This window comes from Scyliorhinus torazame, chromosome 10, assembly GCF_047496885.1.
Source record: "Scyliorhinus torazame isolate Kashiwa2021f chromosome 10, sScyTor2.1, whole genome shotgun sequence".
In the NCBI taxonomy this organism is placed as follows: Eukaryota; Metazoa; Chordata; class Chondrichthyes; order Carcharhiniformes; family Scyliorhinidae; genus Scyliorhinus; species Scyliorhinus torazame.
Window position 1 is genome coordinate 201,283,325 of NC_092716.1, and position 22,905 is coordinate 201,306,229.

General features: G+C 47.3%; 2 protein-coding genes across 3 annotated transcripts in view; one reads left to right on the forward strand and one right to left on the reverse strand.

Annotated features, from left to right (window-relative positions):
* rcn1 (reticulocalbin 1, EF-hand calcium binding domain) overlaps window positions 1-5,147 on the forward strand; it is a 93,896-nt gene extending 88,749 nt beyond the window's left edge. Inside the window, exons 7-8 of one of the 2 annotated variants that reach the window (XR_011933070.1) lie at window positions 1,532-1,744; window positions 2,665-5,147. Coding sequence is in view for 1 of the 2 variants with exons in the window: in XM_072466258.1 (XP_072322359.1) it covers window positions 1,532-1,639 (108 nt within the window). In the remaining variant the exon portion in view is untranslated. Of the gene's footprint in view, window positions 1-1,531 lie in introns of both variants that reach the window. The other variant, XM_072466258.1, reaches the window with a different exon arrangement.
* Window positions 5,148-6,135: 988 nt separating this feature from the next.
* The window catches only part of LOC140384502 (uncharacterized), a 300,342-nt gene continuing 283,572 nt past the window's right edge, over window positions 6,136-22,905 (reverse strand). Inside the window, exon 4 of the mRNA XM_072466259.1 lies at window positions 6,136-11,441. Within this exon, the coding sequence (XP_072322360.1) occupies window positions 11,042-11,441 (400 nt within the window). The 3' untranslated portion in view covers window positions 6,136-11,041. The remainder of the gene's footprint in view (window positions 11,442-22,905) is intronic.

Below are 22,905 nucleotides of genomic sequence, written 5' to 3' on the forward strand. Positions count from 1 at the left end.
AAGTTGGAGATGAGGGGGGATATTCTTCCACCTTCTTTCAAGGTATAAGGTTTTATCCTGTGTTGTGTTGCAGCTGCTTTGATGGCTTTTAGGATGGTCTTTCAGATGAAATCTCTCATGACGTTTCTTTGATCCGAACTGCTTCTGCTGTAACTTTTAAAAGCAGGTACAAACAGAGCTGCCTTCACCATACCGATACAAATACAAAGATCTTTCCTAAATAAGGTCAAGGGTTGGGCAGATACACATCCTGTGATGTGGCTTTTCACACTTAGGGGGCTGGATTCTCCCAAAATGCCAGCGTAAAAACAGTGGAGTTTAACTCCAGAAAGTCCGAGAAACAAATTGAGCTAATTCCATGTCCTGCAGGGGGCTAGCAGGGACCTGGAGTAAATCTCGCAGCTTTAGCTGCGGATATGAGCGCCCGCACTTCCGGTTTAGAGTCCGTGCTTGTGCACGGCGCTGACCTTTAGCAGCTGCGCCGAACTTCATGGCGGACTGGGACCGTGTAGCCAGATGGAAAAATGAGACCCCTCCCGATTGGCCGCGCGCCCGAGCATCAAGCCGCGCGGATCTAACCCCCGGCCGCCTATAAGGCCCCCCTTATGTGTCCGATCCCTCCGCCGCCGACCAGGGTGGCCAGCATCCCGACCAGCAATAGGTGATTAGTTCCACGCCATCGGGAACTCAGCCGGTCGGTAGCGGAGGTTTGCTGGGAAGGCCTCTGTCAATGGACCTCCAGCCTCGTGGTGTATTCCGCGGTCACGCCAATTTTCGGGTCCAGGAGAATTGCCGAACCAGCACCAGGCCCAATTACAGCGTGAAAGTGGATTCTCCGTCCCTGTGCCGGCCGCGATTCTGGGACGAGGCTGCGGAGAATCCAGCCTAATGTTTTAATGGTGAATCAGGAGGAAGAATCAGCTGGTATTATAATCCTGGTGGTTTACAGTTCATCCTTAACAAAAGGACCTGTACATTTCACGGATGGCTGGGATTGTTCACATTTTAATGATGTGTTTGCTTGAGTTTCAGATCTTATCTTGAACCAACAAGTTTGAGTCACATGATATGTTGTCATCTTAGAAACTCCACCAAAATCCTTCATAATTTGGAACACCGCTATTAAATTTCTCTTTAACTTGTTCTGTCCAGCTTCTCCGCATGGTTGAATTTCCCCATCTCTGCATTGCAGTGTGTGCAATTAGAGTGTCCATGACTTATGCAAAGATAATTGCATACCATCAACTGGTTCAAAGAATCATAGAAATATAGAGCCCCGAAAACGCCATATGCAACCTATTGGATCTGTGCTCGCTCTTTGAAAGATCTGTCCAATTTAGTCCCACACCCCAACTTTTCCCCCTGGCCCTGCAGGGTCATTCTGTTCAAATACATGCCCTTTGAGATTTACTGTGTTATTTTGTTTCCACCATACTTTCCAGGTCATGTGTTCATTACGATCAGACATTGATTGGCTAGAGCTTGCTCCATTTCCTGCCCTAAAATGTACTGTATTTCATTCTTTTAAAAGGATAAAAGATTATCAAAACAAGAAATCCTCGACAATTGGAATATGTTCGTTGGCAGCCAGGCCACCAACTATGGAGAGGATCTGACTCGAAACCATATTGAATTGTGATACCAACAAAGGAAACGATACATAGCTGGAAATGTGACAATTCTCCTCCATCATATAAACACTTAATGCATTTCTGTTGAAGACACAGGAGCGGACTAACAGACTGCAAGTACTTGCCATACGTAAAGTGACTGAAAACTGTCAGTTCAGTCTCACTCTCTTAATGTAGTTCATTCTTTACCCCTTTAGCTCATGGGGGTCACCTTTGCCCAGACATTTATTTACACCAATGATGAAGCAGTGCTAATCCATGTGTGTTGGACAAAGACTAAAACACTTGCATGGTTTTAAATGTTAGGAGTATTGGACACATTCTGTTTTTTTCTCCTTTCTTACGTGGGATATAAGATGTCAGATCATTTCCATTCATTTGTTGTAAATAATGAAACACTAGCAAGATCTTTCACTCGGACAGCCAAGAGTTATCTGGCTGGGCTCTGAATTGCAGTACCTGTGGTTCCATTTTGTGAGCATGGGTTGCAAAAGATAACATATTCATTTGATTTAAATGCTTCTAGCCTTTGTTCTATCCCAAACCTGTGACCTCCTCCACTTAGAAAGACAACGATAGCAGATGCCAGGGGACACCACCATCTGCAAATTCTCCCATCATGACTTGGAAATATATTATTACTTCTTCAAGGTTGCTGGGTCAAAATCCTGGCCTCCAACTCTAACAGTACAATCATTTATCTATACCACGCAGACTACAGTGGTTCAAGGAGGTGACACTGCGCCATCTTCTCAAGGACATTTAGGGATGGGCAATAAATACAGCAATGCCCAAATCTTGAGAATTAATGATTACAACATTCTGCAGTGTCTTTTCAAACAGCACTCTTTTTTCCATTGCATGTCACTTTTTGGTTCTGTACAGTGTGAGTGTGTGAAATAATTGAATGGCTTCACTCATTGACCTCATTTATACAAAGTCCTTGTGTGGATTTCCAGGTGACCTAGACTTAGTGAATTGGTTTGTTCTGAATGATACAATGCTTCATTTGCTGTTGTTGTAACCTGAACAGGTGACTGGTGGACAAGATCTGAAAAGGAGGGACAGTGAAAAATCAATGAAGGGAAACTGACTGCCTGGGGGTTTACAAGACAGCCGCAAATCAGATCATCCAGTTTCTGAAATGACAGAAAGATTTGTTGGGATATTTGTTATTTGTTAGGTTTTTCTTGTACTCTTCAAACTTAGTTAATCTCTGTGGAATGGTTGACAAATGTTGTAAAGTGTTGGAGCCATCACAGCAACAACAACTTACATTTATATAGCACCTTAATATAGCGAAACATCCAAGGAATGTAACCAGATAGAATCTAACACCAGACTACATGAGATACTGCGACAGGTGACCAAAAGGTTGGTCAAATAAGGTAGGTGTTAAGGAGCATCTAGACAGGTTTAAGGAGGGTATTCCGAAGCTTAGGGCCTATGAAGCTGAAGGTATAGCTGCCAATGGTGGAGTGATTAAAATCGGGGATGCAACAAGAGGCTAGGATTGGAGGAGTGCAGAGATCTCAGATGGTTGTAGGGCTGACGAAGATTAGAGATAAACAGGAGTGAGGCCATGGGGGGACTTAAAAGGGATGAGAATTTTAAAATTAAGGCATTGTTGGACTGGGAGCGAATTTAGGATAGTGAACACAAAGACAATGAGGTTTTCTGCAGCAGTTGAGCTGAAGTAGGGGAGGAGACAGGTGATATTACATGGAAGTGGCAGCGGGAAGTTTATCTCCGCTTCAAATAGGAATTATGATTATGAACAGTGTGGTTCAGCTTCAGACAATTTCCAAGGAAGGGAAAGAGGTCAGCGGCTTGGCAACAGAGTTGATGGTGGGGGCCATGGACAATGGTTTAGATTTTTCCAATATTTAGTCAAAGGAAAATTTGGCTCATCCAGTACTGGATCTCAGCCAAGCAGTCTGTCAAGTCAAAGATGGTGCAAGTAGGGAGAGGTGGGGGTAAGTGAACATGTGAAACCTGATTTGTTTTTCATGTAGGGGCAACATGTAGATGAGAAATAGGAATGACACCAAGGATAGAACTTTGGGGGGCCCGGAAAGTAATGGTGCAGGAGGGGGAAGAGATTGTACATGATTCTTCGGCTCTGACTGGATAGATAGGTGACACACTCATGGGCAGAAGGGATTACTTCAGGAATGCATGGTTTGATGTATTTATATAGTAACACAATTGATTAGTATGCTTGCATCTTTTGATCTGTTATGTCTGGTTGTGTCCACCATTTGTACAAATAATTTCAGTTTATGGGACTACTATCAGACTGCTGGGCAAGTAATATGCCAGCACTTCCATTTCAGACTTGTTTGTTAGTCTGTGTGTGTGTGCATGTATGTAGATATATTCCTAATGGAGAATTTAATTCTGTGTATCTTAGAGTTGTACCCAGCACAGTTCAATGATGTTTTGCTGTTGTCATGGTGCATGGCTAAGGTTCCTGTAGTGCTGAGCAATGTGTGATGATAGGTAGGGACCACTTTATGTCAAATAAAAATACACATGGCTCACTTATGGCTCTTATTCCCCTTACCAAATCAGAAGTGAAAGTTGCTTGGTTGGAGGGTCATCTACACCAGCCATCTAAATTCTCCAGGACAAATGCTAGTAATGATTCTAATAAACAACAACAACACTAACCTGTCTCATTCTTATGTTCCTAATGTTCGCTTGCATTTACATTGTGCTTTTAAGGTAGTAAAATATCCCAAAACGCTTCAGGCGAGCATGATTAAACAAAATTTGACACAGTGTCACAGAAGGAAACAAAAAAGGCTAAAAGCTTTGTCACAAAGGTGGGTTTTAAGGAAGGCTATGAAGGAGATTTAGGGATGGAATGCCAGAGCTTAGGGCTCAGACAGTTGAACGTAATGGTAAAGCATTAAAATCATAAAGCCCAAGGGGTTAGAATTGGAGGACAGCCAAAATCTTGAAGAATTAAAGCATTGGAGGAAGTTACAGCAGTGGGGCGGAGCAATGCCATGGAGTGATTTAAATACAGCAATGTGAATTTTTAAAATCCAGATATTGCCAGACAAGGAGCCAGTGTAGGTCAATGAGCAGAGGGTTAATGGATGAATGACTCTTGATGCAAGTTAGGATACAGGCAACAAAGCTTTGGTTGGACTAAAAGGCACTTAATATGAAGCAGAGCAAATGAAGGAACTTAAAGGATGTCTTGAATAGTCTTAAAATGAGGTTAGAGTGTATATTTAGTTGTAGAACTAGCACAGGTGCAATGGTCAAATGACCACAGTCTGCACCATGGTTTGTATGATTCTATTCATCAGCAAACTAGCATTTACAAACCTTGTTATAATCTTAAGTGTCCTGAAATGGTACCCTAACATTTCAAATGTATTGTGCAAATGATATTTATAGACCAGAGCAATACAAAATGTTCTTCAATAAGTACCTTTCAAAGATGTGTCAACAAAACTGTTACCATTCATGTGATCATTAAAATAAAACACTTTGATATAATGTTTCAGAAATTCATTGACTTTAAATAAAGCTAAATCCCACTGTGGCTCCAATGATGGATTTCATATTTAAATTTTTGCTGTAAATATAAACATTAGATTGATTCTTGATGCTTTATTGAGGTTATTTCAATATGTTAATGGATAGTCACCAGTTTTTCTTTTATTCATTCTGTTGCCCAACCTTTGCAAACAGTTGAGTCACTTACATAACTGTGGGTCTGTAGTCCCATGTCGGCCAGATGAGATAAGGATGGTATATTTCCTTCTCAAAGGAACATGAGTGAATCAAATGAGTTTTAACCATAGTTTCATGGTTACTAAGACTAGTTTTCAATTTCAATTTAAAAAGAATAATTGAACTTAATTTTACCAACTGCTAGGGTGGGATTTGAACCTGTGCCCCCAGAGTATTATTGTGACCTCTAGATTGATAGTCCAGCTACAGTACGATTACACAACCTCCTCCCAATTGCCTTTTACAGCTTACCGAGCCAGGTTGTGGGTTCCTGATACTCTTCATTTGAACATTATATGTGAAATATTTAATTAATAAAAGGAAATTGTCACGTAAGTTATTAAGTGGCGTTTCTTTAATCAATAAAGAAACCAGAACATACGGGGCTCTTACCACCAGACGAGGATGAGTAGGATGGTTCCCCTCTTTTCCCATTGCTCGTTTGCATGTGCACAGGGATGTTTTTCCCAAGAAAGGGATATGTTTGTCAATTCATTGCATGTCTAATATGTGAAACACTGTTACCTCTTGAGCGAAGAAGGAATTTTGAAACCACATTTGCCTGTGTTTATTTTGTTGCCAGTTTTGCAACAGGCTATTGTCGTATTCGCACCTACTGTTTGTCATTCTGTTAAGTTTCACTTGAAATGGTAGATTTTTATCCTCTTTGCTGAGACCAGGTACCCAGTCTGTTTCCAGCAGAAATCAGAAAAGTGACATTCCAACCCATGCTTGCAGGTTTTTAAAAAAATCATATAAACCTAGTTGGAAACTTATTTCAGTATTTTATTTCTGCGTGTAAATGAATCACATTTAAAACGTAACAATATTATTTAGCATTTGAAATAAGCATACAAGTTAGCAGGTAAAATATTTATCGGCCAGTTTGAAAAAGCATTACAATTTGTAAGTTATAAAATGAAACCATTTCCAGTTTTGTGCATTAGTAAAGATAAACCAAGTACCCGGTCATCAAAAGTGATTACAGTTACATTTTTTGCAAGCTAGTATTTGGAGCTCTGTCTTCAAATGCACCAGAAAGGAGGGAGGATGAGTACAAGCTTTTAGAAGTTGTGCTACTGAATCTTATGTAAAAGACTAGTTTGGCTCAGCTGGAATATTATATCCAATATTGTATGAGGAGAGATTGGGTCGACTGGGGCTGTATTTACTGGAATTTGGAAGAATGAATGGGGATGTAATTGAAACATGTGAAACTTTGACAAGGCTGGATGCGGGAATGTGTTTTCCTCTGGCTGAGGGGGTCTAAAATAAGAAGTTTCAGTCTCAGGATACGGGATAGACCATTTAGGATTGAGATGAGAAATTTCTTCACACAGAGGGTGGTGAATATATTTAAGAAGGAAATAGATAGATTTATAGACTTTGAAGGAGTTAAGAGGTATGGAGAGAGGGCTGGAGCATGGTGCGAAATAGAGGATTAGCCATGATCACGTTGAATGGCGGAGCAGGCTCGAAGGGCCGAATGGCCTACTGCCCCCGTTTTCTATGTTTCTGATGGAAACCTTTCAAAGGCAACACCAAAGCTTCCATGAAGATCATCTCTATTAACATCAACAGATGTGCAGCAGATGCTCAATTCTAAACAAAACGGCGATTCATCATCAAGAATGGTGTGAAGACCATCTAATTTACAAGAGCAGCCACTGAGAGAGAGTGGCGGGAGAGACAGAAAGAGAAGGCAGCTGCTCAATCTGCCATCACTTCCACCAGTTGACAACTAATGCCATCACTGTGGCAAAGCCAGCAAGGCTAAAGTAGGGCTCATAAGTCATCTGTGAACACACAGTCAAAACTAACATCTCACCCAGCAACCGGCAAGGAAGAATCATCCCTGAATTGAGGGATTGCTAATTGATAGGAAGGGTATGCGTGTCAGGAAACTGTAGGTCAAAAGAACTTGGTTTCTTTATCCACTCCAGAGATGCTCCAGAGTCTCCAGAAATATAAATTTCCAGGATACAACTGTGAGCAACCCAGGAGAAAAATCAGAGGGGCATTAAAAAAAAATCTTCAACTTCTTTTTCTAATTAGTCATAAATAGCATTAGAGTCAGTTTTACAGCACAGAAAGAATTGGGGATGAGCAAAACTGGCCATTTGATTGTTCAAGAGTCATCCAATCATCAATTAATTAATGGCCAGTTCGCCTGCTAACCAGTGTGGGAAAGTGATGCACTGTGAGCATGGAGAGGCCTAGTGGCCAATAGGGAAAGTGTGAAGGCGGAACAGTTGGAGGCAGTGATCATGTGAAGAAACCTCCAGGAATACATCTAACAAGAGTTGGCAACCTTGGACTCTGCCCACTTAAATGATGGGTGGAAAATGAAGCATTAGGCTCACAACGTCTTCAGGAGCATTCCTCATGTGTGCCACCTTTCCACTTCCTGCATGATTTTCTCTTTTAGAATTGCACTGATCAATGCATTTCAAATGACCAAAGAGATGGGATTACGCGTTATGTAAATTCCAGTCTCTCTTTTATTCACATGCTTTTCCTGCCAGAACTCGTTTGTTCACACTTTGACTTTCCAACATTTTTTCACAACTTTGCTAAGATGTCCCTTTGCGTATCATCCACTTCTTTTCACCTCTTTCAAGTTATTGGAGGGGAGCAAAAGTGCCTCAAATTCATGAGTGACCTTTGTGCTCGTAGTTGGTGCTTCTGTATTCTTCACCGTTACCCGTTACCCCTTTTTCCATTTGGTTTTCGTCAGTCATGTGACATTTTTATACCAGAACTCTACTAGTTTAGATTATAGGAGACTGTGGTTTGCCTGCTGCCACAGCATGTTGGTATCACCACATCCAATTCACTAATCAATAAGGAATTCAGGAGAAACCTCTTTACCCAGAGAGTGATTCAAATGGAACTCAACCGCGAGGAGTAATGAAGCAAAGAGTAGAGTTAAATTTGAAGGGAATTTGGATGAGCGCATGAGGAGAGAGGAATAGAAGGATGTGCTGATAAGGTGAGATGAGATGAATGGGAGCAGATTCGTGTGCAGCATAAATAACAGTAGAGACTGGGCCGAGTGGCCAGTTTTTCTGTTGTAATGATCCTACACAAAAAAAACTTAACATAAAGCTCTGCTTCCAGGTTAAGAATCAGATCTAGTAGTTTAAGTGCCAGGAGTTGGATCATAGAGATTTTATTCCATATTTACAGTAGAGAAGCAGACCTTTCATCCTAATAGATCTGTGCCAGGATGTGGTGCATAAACACATTAGATTCTTAGTGGAATTTATCTAAACAAATGTTAGTATAAAGCAGCTCCAGGAAGGAGCCCTCATCTCACTCTGGACCAGACAAAGATTTCCAATGTTTTCCAATTTTACTTCCCCTTTCTTTATTTCCTGAAAAATAAAACAATGCTTATAAGACATAGGAGTAGAATTAGGCCATTCGGCCCATCGAGTCTGCTCCACCATTCGATCATGGCTGATATGTTTCTCTTCCTCATTCTCCTGCCTTCTCCCCATAACCCTTGTTCCCTATTAATCAAGAACCTATCTATCTCTGTCTTAAAGACACTCAGTGTGTTGGCCTCTGCAGCCATCCGTGGCAAAGAGTTCCAAAGAGTCACCACCCCCTGGCTGAAGAAACTCCTCCTCATCTCCACTGCTGGGGAACACACGGCGGAGGATCGCCATCAGTGGGGCCGGTCCTGCCGGCAGGAAATTTCAGTCAGGGACAAAGTTTACAGTCTGAAATTGTTGAGTTCAGAAGGCTGTAAAGTGCTGTTCCTTATGCTTGTATTGAGCTTCATTGGGACACTGCAGCAGGTTGAGGATGGAGAAGTCCACGTGAGAGCAAGACGGAGAATTAAAATGGCAGACAATCGAAAGCTCAGTGTCATGATTGCTGACACAGTGGGGGTGTCCCGCAAAGCGGTCACCCTGTCTGCAGTTGGTCTCCCCAATATCAGCCATCAGGCAAGCATCAGGAACTATCAAGGTAAAACTTGCATGCAGATGCCTCTAACAAAATCTAGGTATACATATGAGGGAGAAAGGAGTAGGAGGATATGTTGATAGGGAGAAGTAAAGTAAATACAGGCTTATGTGGAACAGACACACGGGTATTGGGCTGAATGATCTGCTTCTGTGCTACAGGTTTCTATGACTATAATCTGATAAACAAGAGTATTGATATTTTTCAGGAAATATTCAGGAATTCTATATAACCATGATTGAGGGGAAACAGCAATTCTTAATTTTATATTCAGATGAGGCGTTCACTGATCCCGCAAAATTATTACACAGCAGAAAAATACAATGGCAGAATTAATTACTTGCAAAGCTCTAATTCTCAAGGCTGCTCCTTTACTAAGGTTTGCATTTGCTCTTAAGCATAATTTTAAGGCGCGATCTACCAGCTGCATTATGCCCGAAAGGCAGCACAGCGCGGCATGACGCAGCCAGTAGTGGCCGAGAGATTCATCTTCCGGGATTTACCCGGCTCGCCATGCCTCACGAGGTCTAATGCGACTTCACGAGACATCGGAATGTGAATCCTGCCCATTGTGGACGGATCACCTTTTAGAAACTCTGCATATTAGAGTGAGACAGCTAGAATCATTCTAATATGCGCTCCCATGATCTAACCAAGGTGTTGGGATCTAACTCTTCGCCTTGGAGATCTTGGGTGAGCACCGTTCAGTTGTGGTCCCCACAAATAGGGACCTGATAGAACAGTTTTAATGGGGGTCTCTCAGGGAACTGGAGTTCCCCAGTGCCTGCCCTCTGGGCAGGGCAGTGTTGGTGCCACCCATGCACCTTCGTACTGCCAGCCTGTCACCCTGGCAGTGCCACCTGGATGCCAGCCTGGCACTGCCAATGTGACCAGATTGCACTGGGAGGGGCACTTCCACGGTGCCAGGCTGGCAGTGCCAAGCTAACATTTTTCCCATGATGGACATCAGGCTGGGGAGCCCAGTGCAGGGGATGTGGGGGCCCAAAGACCCCCTTATAATGAGAGTTGCGGATTTGGGGGGCATGTCGGGGGTCAGGAGATCAGAATGCCATTTAAAAATGGCATCCCAATCTCCTTCTGCACTAAGGAGTTCCGTCAAGCAGAGCTCCTCAGTGCAGAAAACAGGATTAAGTGTAGCCTCATCGGGGAGTTACCCACTGAGGCCTCGGATCCACCCGAATGGGTAGCATGGAGTTTCTCGGCGCTCCGAGCACCGGGAAACACCATGCTAAACGCACTCTTTGTGGGACTCTGTTCTCAGTCGGGTCGATCACGCCTTTACTGAGTAAAACAAAAATACTACGGATGCTGGAATCTGGAATAAAAATAGAAAATGCTTGAAAAGCTCAGCAGATCTGGCAGTTCCTGTGGAGAGAGAAAGAGAGTTAATGTTTGGAATCTGAGGGCTAAATGTTTCTCTCGCCACAGATGCTGCCAGACCTGCTGAATTTTTCCAGAATTTTCTGTTTTTATTGTAAATTTAGCAGGGCTTGGAGCTGGGGATGAGGGCCTCACTCCAGCCAGCGCACACCAGGAAATTCTTTCTTCACAGGGAAAAATCAATGGGTGATCAACTGGGGCTGATTTCCTGGTGACTTTCCAACCTGTACCAGCCATGAGCAGTCATAAAATGTACCTTTCAAGAGGAGGTGATCACGCTTTTAAAACATTAAATTGGCAGCTCTTGGCTGCAGTAAAATCTTTTCAAGTTGCATCCGGAAGTGCTTGGGCAGCTCCTTAGGCTTCTCACTGGCTGCATCCACAAAGACGTGGATGGACCTTCCTGTTGTGCAGGCCATGGTTTCGAACCCTTTCAGTAAGGGGCTGCCCGAGTAGCAACCGTCAGAGAGAAGGTCGTAATCCAAGGACAGCAGGATTCGGTCTGGACGCGGTTTGAACAGAGCCACCCGGTAGTGCACACTGGACCGTCCAATCCTTTCCACCCCCAGTGCTGCCAGTGGGTTCTGGGGGAACATCATGGGTGCATGGAATGAGCACTTGCAGCTCACGATAAATCCCACCATTGACGAGGTCTGCCGATTTGCATTTAAACCGCAGTACCTAGAGTGTAAAGGGAAACAACATTATTACACACTCAATCTGTGCGGCATCTTTTGAACATAAAACATCAGTAACCCCAAACTTAGCTCAGCTCAGTCAGTACCATTCCTGCCTCGTATCTGCAGTCTTGGACATCCCTGATTTCATTGGTAGCCATGCTTCAGTTACCTGGGCCCTGAAAGTGGGGGTGGGGGAGGGTGTTCCTACCCTCGACTTCATCTCTGCTCCTTAAGATACACATTAAAACTTTCACCAAATCTTTGATCACCTTTAGGTGCCTTGATGTCGTTTTCTTCTGGTAACGCTATTGTGAACCCAAACGTCTTGGGATGTTTTGCTATTTAAAGGGTTCCACTTAAATGCAATTGTTGCTGTTGTGGGTTCAAGCAATGCTCCGGTTTAGCCCAGTTGGCCAGAGAGCTGGTTTGTGATGCAGAGCGCAGCCAGCAGTGCAGGTACAATTCCTGTACTGGCTGAGGTTATTCATGAAGGCCTCGCCTTCTCAACCTCGCCCCTCGCCTGAGGTGTGATGATCCTCAGGTTAAATTGCCAGCAGCCACCTCTCTCCTGTCAAAGGGGAAAGCAGCCTATGGTCATCTGGGACTATGGCGACTTTACCGTTACTGCTTCCTGACCTCACCCATGAAGTCTAATTTGAAGGTTATGCCCCCTAGTTTTAAACTTCATGAGAGGAAGTGGTTTCCCTCTATCCATCCTAACAAATTCTTTAATAGTGTTGAATACCCCAAAGAGATCACCTCTTGATCTTCTGCATTCAACGGAATACAACTCTAATCTGTGCGACTTGTCATTGCAATTTAACATATTTCAGCCCCATTCTGCTGTCACAAATTAACTACTGCATTTTCATATATACCAACCAGTCCGCTTCAATGGAATTCATTGTATGCAAATGGCTCAGATATTTTTGAGGATTATGATAATGCCCAACTAGGTTTTCTCAGGGCTGAGTTTGCACAATTGGCTAAATTTACTATAGACATGCTTATTTATCTTCTCATGACAATTAGCCCCACATCAGCGATGAAAGACAATCAGAGAATGCAGATAATGCCTAATCATAAATGCCTTGTTCCTCTTCCTTACATCCCTGATGATGCTGTCATCCTGGGGTACTATTCCAAGGATCCCTCATCGATCGTACTTCATGTGTACACCTCAAAATCTCAGCAGCAGCACTTCCTATTTCTAAAGGAGAGACATAACACAACCAAACTCTGGCTATGTTCTCATTCAAGAGCCACTTCTAGAAAACGGGTCATTTGATAGTATTGCAGCCGATCTTCCTCTTCTTCACCCTGTTGTACTTCAGGTAACTTACTGCAATCTTTCTATTTGGCACTGCATATTTCTTAGCACGCCTTGCCTATTTGAAGACATGTATCCAAGCTGATGTCTGCCTGGCTTTGTTTCACCTAGATCAGAGCAATTCCCAGCTGAGCCACTAGGGTAGTTGCTCTTGTCTGATGAAAAGACTAGAATAGTTCAAATGAGCAAGAATGTTAGGCGTGAGGGGGATTCTCCATTTATGGCCTAAATTTGCCCCAGAATTATCAGTTTTCACATTCACTGAGTGTCCTAGGCCTTGGTCCGATGGTAAGGGGGTCCAAGATGACTGGAGACCAGGCTCCGCTGCATGGGCCTAGGACATACAAGCACACATATTCTGACTGTTCTCCTTTCTTCTTCTCACAGGACATCTCTCCCTGAGATTCAAAGAATGAGTTCATAATGGTGGCACAAGGCTTTTGCTGTTAATGACTGTGTTTCTGCTCTCTCATTGTGAATGACCGGACTGCTCCTCTCTTATTGTTAATGGCTCCATTGATCCTCTCACTGTGAATTAACCCACTGCCCCCTTTTGTCATTAATGGTTTCACTACTGCTCCTCAACTGCTCTTCCAGGTGATGGCAACTGCCTCAGGTCCTCTTTTCACCCGCTCTAAGTGAACAGTCAAGGCTGACTCCCAGTGCAGTACCGAGGTAGTGGGGCACTGTCAGAGATCCTATAATTCAGGTGAGATGTTAAAGAAAGGTCCACCAGTCTTTCAGGTAGACAGAAAAGATTCCATGATGATGTTCGAAAAAGAGCAGGGGACTTCTCTCCAATATTCATCACTCAACCTACGTCACTAATCTGGTCATTATCAAATTGCTGCTCGCAAATTGACTGCCTCAATTCTCCATATGAGAACAGAGACTACAGTTCAAAAACATTTAATTGGCTGTAAAGTGGCTTTGGGATGTCCTGAGGTAGTAAAAAGCTTTCTTTCTTTTTTTTCAACTCGATTCCAATAATGTTCCGTGAACATAAACTTACATTAAAAAAAGATCCCTGTACTTATGGTGAGGCAAGTGGGTGTGACAAAAGCCATGATCATGTGATCTCCAGAGATACATACGGGCAGCATCATCTGAATTCTTCACTGAAGATGGCATTCAGAATATGATGGGCAGGCTGAAGGATGGAAGAGAATATAGCCCAAATTACATGAAAGAAATGAAAATTGAAGAAAAATGTAAGAAGAAGGAAGACTTGCATTTTGTAAGACAACCTCAGGATGTCACAAAGCACTTTACAGCCAATGAATTGCTTTTGAATTGTAGTTACCATTGTAATGTAGGAAACACAGCAGCCAACCTGCACATAGCAAGATCCCCTAAGCAGCAATGTTTTAGGTGTCCAGGTTATGGCACCTCCAACAGTGCAGCACTTCCTCGGTACTTTGCTGGGAGAGTCACCTCCATTGAAGTGGGATTTTGATAGACCAGGATTGTAAAACCCGAAGTGTGAAGATGTGAAGCAAGAGGAAGTCTGAATTTGGTGGATTTGTTTGTATAACTAGAAGTTATCCAAGAGGCGAATTAAGGTACTCCTTTGGATCTGGTCCTGAGACCCCTTTAGGATGGGTAAAGCACTCTTTGGGATTGTTAAAAGTCAACATGATTATGCACTATTTACACACAACTCATTGAAACTGTCAAGCTCTCAAGGAACTGGTCAAAGAATGGTCCAGCTCACAAAGAACTATCCTGCTGTCAAAGATGTTAAAAACTATCAAAGGATACTCGGTAAGGAAGAGGTAAGGACCAAGGGTGATGGGTGAAAGCATGGTTTAGCATGAATTAGCACAAAGTTGGCATAGGGGCTATAACGGATTATAGGGATGGAGGTGGGGGCCATGGGGGTGGGTAGAGGCACATTGGTTGGCAAGGTGATATGAGACCCTGGAGTGGTGGGTGGGGCCATGTGGTCGCATAGGTTGACTTGGATGGGGCATAGGGAGTGTGTGGGGGGCGGGGGAAGAGGGGGGAAAGAGAACTGCAGGGATGTTTTTGATTTCATTCTACTCTTTAAATTTGCTTCAAACCAATGCTCAAGCACAGAGGCAGGCCTTTTTTTAATGTATTTTATTCCAAACGTATTCAAACAGTTACAAAACATAAATAATCTGGGGAACACTCTCCGACTCAGTTTACAGTCTGTACAAATGTTTCCCCATTTTAACCCACGCACCCCTGTTTGAGCAGTTCCTCAAACATGGCCATGAACAGTCCCCACCATGCCGCAAAGCCCTCCGCTGAACCCCTCAGTTCAAACTTAATTTTTTTCCAATCGGAGGAAATCATATAGATCCCCTGGCCAGGCTGCAACCCCCAGTGGCGTATTCGACCACCATTCCAATAAAATCCTTCACCGGGCAATCAGAGAGGCAAAGGCCACGACATCAGCCTTCCTCCCCTCCATCAGCTTCGGCGTCTCTGATATCCCCAAAATCGCCACCAACGGGTTCTGCCTGACCTCCACCCCACAATCTTTGCTAGTGTCGCAAACACTCCCGCGTAGTATCTCTCTAACTTCTCACAGCCCCAGAACATTTGCAGGTGGTTTTCTGGTCCTCGCCCACACTTCTCGCACTCGTCTCCTACTTCCTGGAAGAACCCACTTATCCTCACCCATGTCATATGCATCCTGTGTACCACCTTAAACTGTATCAAACTCACACGAGGAGCTTGAATTCACCCTACGCAGTGCCTCACTCAATACTTCCCAATCTATCTCCTCCCATTTGTCTTTGATCCTCACCACTTGCGTACCCCTCTGCTCTCCCAGCCACCCATATATGTCCACAATCCTGCCCTCCCCTTCCATGTCCAGAAGCAACAAACATTCCAGTCGGGCATACTTCGGCAGCCTGGGAAAACCTTTCCACAGCTTCCGTGCAAAGTCCCTTTCTTGTAAATACCTAAATTCACTTCCCCTCGGTAGCTCTACTCTCTCTCTCAGCTCCTCCAGGCTTGCGAACCTCTCTTCCAGATACAAATCCCTCACCCTCACCAACCACGCCTCGCCACTTTCTATACATACCGTCCATCTCCCTCGGCTTAAACCCATGATTCTTACATAACAGTGTTAACACCGACATCCTCTCCATCCTGAAATGTCTCCACACCTTTATTGTGGACTGTACAACTGGGCAGTCCATATATCTCCTTGGTGGCAGCGCGACGCCACCATGGCCCTCATGCTGGACCCCCGACAGGACACTTCCTCCATCCTAATCCACTCTACCCCCTCTCCTTCCCACCACTGCTTCACATTATCCACATTCGCTGCCCAATAGTAATGCAGCAAGTTTGGCAGAGCCAGCCTCCCTTTCAGGCTCTTCCTCTGCAGCAGAACCCTCTTCACCCTTAGCACCTTCCCGCCCATACAAACTCCAAAATGACTGCATCCAACTTCTGAAAAAAGACCTTTGGAATAAAACTCGGGAGCGTCTGAAAAATAAATAAGAACCTTGGCAGGTCACTCATTTTCACCACTTGAAACCTCCGTCAGCATCAGGTGCAGCGTTTACCTCCTCCTAAAGTCCTCCCTTATCTCCTCCACCAACTTTGTTAAGTTCCACTTATGTAGCGTCGCCCACTCTCCCATCATCTGGATCCCCAAATACCTAAACCTATCCCTGGCTAACCTAAATGGCAGCTGGCCTAAGCTGGCTCTCCGACCTGACTCATTCACTGGGAACACCTCACTTTTCCCCACGTTCAACTTATAACCTGAGAAGCCCCAAACCTCTCTAATAGGCTCATAACCCTCCCCATGCTCTCCATGCCACATATAATAGCAGGTTGTCTGCATATAGCGACACCCGGTGCTCCCTGCTCCCCCTCCTAATCGCCTGCCACTATGTTGACCCCTAAGGGCCATCGCCAAAGGCTCTATCGCCAGTGCAAACAATAGAGGCGACAGCGGGCCTTGATCCCCTATGCAACCCGAAACTCCATGAGTTCATCTCATTGATTCATACGCTCGCCACTGGGGCCACGTATAACAGACGCACCCATGCCACAAACTTTGGCTCAAACCCAAACCTTCCCAGGACCTCAAACAGGTACCGCCACTCCACTCGGTCAAATACCTTCCCCACGTCCATAACACCACTACCTCTGGTACCCGTCCTCTTAACAGGGTCATGATCACATTCAATAAGCGCCTTATATTGCTCGAGAGTTGCCTGCCCTTTACAAAGCATGTTTGATCCTCAGAAATACCCCTGGAACGTATCCTTCCATCCTCCTCTTAGCCAGCACTTCCATGTCCGTGTTAACAGTGATATGGGCCTATATGACCCACATTCTAACGGGTTCTTCCCTTTCTTTGGCATAAGCATAATTGTTACCTGTGCCATTGTCTCCAGCAGCTCCCTCTTCTCTAGCGCCTCGCTAAATGCCCCTAGTAGGTGTGGTGCCAATTCCGCCGCAAACTCCTTGCAAAATTCCGCTAGGTAACCGTCCAGCCCCAAGGCCATCCCCGACTTCATCCCTCATATACTCTCCATTACCTCCCTCAGCCCGAAAGGCTCCTCTAGCGCCTGTCTCCTCTCCTCATCCAGCCGTGGAAATTCCAGCCCATCTAAGAACCGCCCCATATCTCCCTCTTCACCCCCCCCGTGTCTGCCCCTTCCAGTTCCTCGTAATGTCCCCTGAAACCTCATTTATCTTCCCCGGAAGGGGCAGCACAGTGGTGCCGTGGTGAGCACTGCTGCCTCACGGCGTTGAGGTCCCAGCTCCGATCCCAGCTCTGGGTCACTGCTCGTGTGGAGTTTGCACAGTCTCCCCGTGTTTGTGTGGGTTTTGCCCCCACAACCCAAAAGACGTGCAGGGTAGGTGGATTGGCTACGTTGCCCCTTCACTGGAAAAGATTAATTGGGCACTCTAAATTTTTTTTTAAATGATCTTCCCCGGCTCCGACACCACCTCTCCTGCCCTTGTATGTACCCTCAGGATTTCCCTGGACACTGTCTGCCTCCGTAGGTGATGAGCCAACATGAGGTTTGCCTTCTCTCCATATTCATACTGCACACCCCTTCCCCTCCATAGCTGCCCAGCCACCCTTCCCATCATCAACCTGTCAAACTGTCCCTGTCGTTTTTTTCCTTTTCACCAATCTCTCCGTGGTGAGGGCCCACCTATACTCCCTATCCACCTCGACTATCTCGTCCAATAATCGTTCGTACTCCTCTCTCCTTTCCCTATATTCATGCACCTTGAATGAGATACTCTTCCCTTGAACCACCATCTTCAATGACTCCCAGAATGTGGCTGCTGATACCCCTCCGTTTTCGTTCAACTCCACATAGTCCTTAATACCTGATCGCACTTTATCACAAAACCCTGTCTGATAACAGCCCGAATCCAACCTCCATCGCGGCCTCTGCTCCCATCCCAAATTAAGTCGAACCTCCAGCCAGTGCAACGCGTGGTCCAAGATTACCCGTGACTCCTCGACCAGCCGGCGGCGCGGGGCAGCCTCGTGCTCCCGTCCATCCCCATGTCACGTGCATCGGCTCCCCCCTCTGATATGCCATCAATAAACACACGACGCGTGATGAACGTAACTGAGGCTTTAATACACTAAACAGTGCAAGCCTCCTTCCTCTGGACCCGAACTGGGTCGGAGGCGGAGACTTGCCACTTTTATACATAAGCCCGAGGGGAGGAGCCACAGGCGGAGCCAGCCTGGACAAGCCCAGGCATGTACAACACAACACAATGCCATACAATGCAATACCGTGGCTTACCACATTCACCCCCTGTTTAAAAAAAGAGTCCGGTGGGGGTGAAGTGATCTTAAAGGTCAAATCTGTCGGGGGCCTTGACCTTCCACCGTGATCGCCTCAGTCCCGACTGTGGTGTGGGCACCGGTGTTGAGACCTGCGCATCCGGGAGCGTGTTGTCCTCTTCTTCACCCAGATGTTGAGTCGGTGAATGGGGGGGTGGTGTATGGGCGGAGGTGGTGGTGATTGTCGCCGGTGGGCCTGCGGGTGCTAGTTCATGAGGTAAGTGGGCAAGGGTGGGGGAAGACGGTGTAGCGTCGGGGGTGCTGGTGATGGTCGCTGGGGAACCTGCAGGTGCCAAATCCCAAAGGGAGACTGTGTCCTGTCGCCCGTCCTGGTGTGCCACGTAGGCATATTGTGGGTTTGCATGGAGGAGCAGGACTTTCTCGACGAGGGGGTCGGTTTTATGGCTCCTCGCATACTTCCAGAGAAGGACGGGCCCTGGGACTGCCAGCCAGGATGGGAGCGAGACCCCGGAGGTGGATTTCCTAGGGAAGGCAAACATACGTTCATGAGGAGTCTCGTTGGTGGCTGTACACAGGAGCGACCGGATGGAGTGGAGCGCGTCGGCGAGGACCTCCTGCCAGCGGGATACTGGGAGACTTCTAGACCGTAGGGCCAGAAGGACGGCCTTCCAGACCGTCACGTTCTCCCTCTCCACCTGTCCATTTCCCCGGGGGTTATAGCTGATCGTTCTGCTGGAGGCGATGCCCTTGCTGATCAGGGACTGATACAACTCGTCGCTCATAAAGGAATAACCACGATCACTGTGGATGTAGGCAGGGAACCCAAACAGGGTGAAAAGACTGTACAGGGACTTGATGACGGAGGCAGAGGTCATGTCAGGGCATGGGATGGCGAATGGAAATCTTGAGTACTTGTCAACGATGTTGAGGAAGTACACATTACGGTCAGTGGAGGGGAGGGGCCATTTGAAGTCGATGCTGAGGCGCTCAAAGGGGCGAGAGGCCTTTACCAGTGTCCTCTGTCTGGCCGATAGAAGTGCGGTTTGCACTCTGCGCAGACCTGGCAGTCCCTGGTCACGGTCCTGACCTCCTCGATGGAGTAAGGCAGGTTGTGAGCCTTGATGAAGTTAAAAAAACGGGTGACCCCCGGGTGACAGAGGTCATTGTGGAGGGCTCGGAGTCGGTCTACCTGTGCGCTGGCACATGTACCGCGGGATAGGGCATCTGGGAGCTCATTGAGCTTCCCAGGTTGATACAAGATATCATAGCTGTAGGTGGAGAGCTCAATCCTCCACCTCAGAATCTTGTCATTCTTGATCTTACCCCGCTGTGTGTTATTGTACATGAAGGCAACCGACCGCTGGTCAGTGAGGACAGTGAATCGCCTGCCGGCCAGGTAATGCCTCCAATGTCGCACAGCTTCTATGATGGCTTGGGCTTCCTTTTCGACGGAGGAGTGTCGAATTTCGGAGGCATGGAGGGTACGGGAGAAGAAAGCCACAGGCCTAACCACCTGGTTGAGTGTAGCGGCCAGAGCAAAGTCCGACGCATCGCTCTCCACCTGGAATGGGATGGACTTGTCCACAGCGTGCATCGCGGCTTTGGCAATATCTGCCTTGGTGCGATTGAAGGCCAGTCGGGCCTCAGCCGTCAGGGGAAAAATGGTGGATTTGATCAATGGACGGGCCTTGTCCGCATAGTTGGGGACCCACTGGACGCAGTACGAGAAGAACCCCAGGCATCTCTTCAGGGCCTTGGGGCAGTGGGGGAGGGGGTGTTCCAGGAGGGGGGTGCATGCGGTCGGGGTCGGGCCCTCGGACTCCGTGTTCAACCACGTAGCCAAGGATGGCTAGGTGGGTTGTGCGGAAGATGCATTTTTCTCCATTATAGGTGAGGTTCAGGAGTTTAGCAGTGTGGAGGAAGTGCCGGAGGTTCTCGTCATGGTCCTGCTGGTCATGGCCGCAGATGGTGACATTGTCTAATTACGGGAACATGGCCCGCAGCCCGTACTGGTCAACCATTCGATCCATTTCTCTTTGGAAGACCGAGACCCCGTTGGTGACGCCGAAGGGGACCCTGAGGAAGTGGTTGAGGTGGCCGTCTGCCTCGAAAGCAGTGTATTGGCGGTCCTCCGGGCGGATAGGGAGCTGGCGGTACGCGGACCTCAAGTCAACTGTGGAGAAGACTCGATACTGCGCAATCTGATTGACCATGTCAGATATGCGGGGAAGGGGGTACACATCGAGTGCGTGTACTGGTTGATGGTCTGGCTGTAATCGATGACCATCCGGTGCTTCACCCCAGTCTTGACAACCACCACTTGGGCTCTCCAGGGGCTGTAACTAGCCTCAATGATCCCCTCTCGCAGGAGTCGCTGGACCTCTGACCTGATGAAGGCCCTGTCCTGGACACTGTAGAATCTGCTTCTGGTAGCGACGGGCTTACAGTCCGGGGTGAGATTTGCGAAGAGGGAGGGTGGGGCGACCTTAAGGGTCGCGAGGCTACAGACGGTGAAGGGGGGGGCAGGGGTCCGCCGAACTTTAAAGTAAGGCTCTGGAGGTGGCACTGGAAGTCGAGCCCCAGTAATAGGGCAGCGCAGAGATGGGGAAGGACATAGAGTTTGAAGTTAGCGTATTCTACGCCCTTTCTACAGAAAGGGTCGCGACTCAGTACCCCCGGATTTCTACTGCGTGGGATCCGGAAGCCAGGGAGATTTTCTGGGTCGCGGGTAGGATTGGGAGGGAGCAGCGCCTTACCGTATCTTGGTGTATGAAGCTGTCTGTGCTCCCCGAGTCGAAAAGGCAGGCCGTCTCGTGCCCGTTGATCCAGACGGTCATTGTAGACTTTGCGAGGTGGTGCGGCTGGGACTGGTCGAGCGTGATGGAGGCGAGCTTCGGAAGGTGGTCGGTAGGCCGGTCGGAGGTAGTGGCGGCCAGCGTACGGTCAGGTGAGCTGGGCTCCCGGGAGGCTGCGGAGTGGTCCCAAGATGGCGGCCCCCATGGGTCGCGCGTGGTGGGTGGCAGTGGCGATGGTGTCCAAAATGGGGGCCCCCGTGGGTCGCACGTGGTGGTTGGAGGATGCGTTAACATAGAACATAGAACATTACAGCACAGTACAGGCCCTTCGGCCCTCGATGTTGCACCGACCTGTGAAACCACTCTAAAGCCCATCTACACTACAGAACATAGAGAAGGTGGTGGCCCCCATGGGTCGCACGTGGCGGCCGAAATCGAAGATGGCAGCGCCCACAGGTCGCACATGGCGGGTGGCGCGGCAGCTGGGGGCGGCCCCGACAGGCAGCAGGCAGTGCTGCTGGGCCTAGAGGTTTTAGGGGGAGATCGGGCCTGGCAGACTTTTGCAAAGTGGCCCTTCCTCCCACACCTGCCGCAAGCTGCATTCCGTGCAGGCCAGCGTTGTCTGGGGTGATTACTCCGGCCGCAAAAGTAGCACCTCGGGCCTCCGATGTTGGCAGGCCGCTGCACGGCACAGGCTTGCGTCGCACCCGGGTCGGTTGATGGCTGCGCCCACAAGGCCCACGAGGGTGCCGCGCGGTCAGAGGTGTAGGCCTCCATGTTCTGGGAGGCCACCTCCAGCAAGTTGGAGAGCTGCACTGTCTCTGGGAGGCCGAGTGGCCCCCCCTTCTAGTAATCGCTGGCGGGTATAGTTTGAATTTATGCCCGCGACATAAACATCCCTGATCAGCAGCTCCGTGTGCTGGGTAGCCGATATCGCCCAGAAGTCACAGTTCCGGCAGAGTACACGCAAGGCACACAGGAATTCTGCAAGTGATTCCCCCGGGGTGTTGGCGTCTCGTGGCGAGGAGGTGCCTAGCATATACCTCGTTAACGGATTTCACATATTGTCCCTTCAACAGCGTTATTGCCTCCGCTTACGAGGGGGCGTCCCTGATGAGGAGAAAGACTCTTGGGCTCACCCGTGCGTGGACGATCCGGTTCTTCTGGAGGTCTGTGAAGTCTTCGGTGAAGGATGCGAGGTACGCTTCGAAGCAGCTTAGCCAGTGCTCAAACGTTTCTGTGGCGTCAGCTGCCTGTGGGTCCAGCTCCAAGTGATCAGGCTTGAGTGATGAGTTCATCTGTAGAAGTTTAGTTTATTAAATTGATATGCCATCAATAAGCACACGACGAGTGATGAACGTAACTGAGGCTTTAATACACTAAACAGCAAGCCTCCTGCCTCTGGACCCGAACTGGGTCGGAGGCGGAGACTTGCCACCTTTATACATAAGCCCGAGGGGAGGAGCCACAGGCGGAGCCAGCCGGGACAAGCCCAGGCATGCACAATACAATACAATGCCATACAATGCAATACTGTGCTTACCACATCCACGCCATCTCC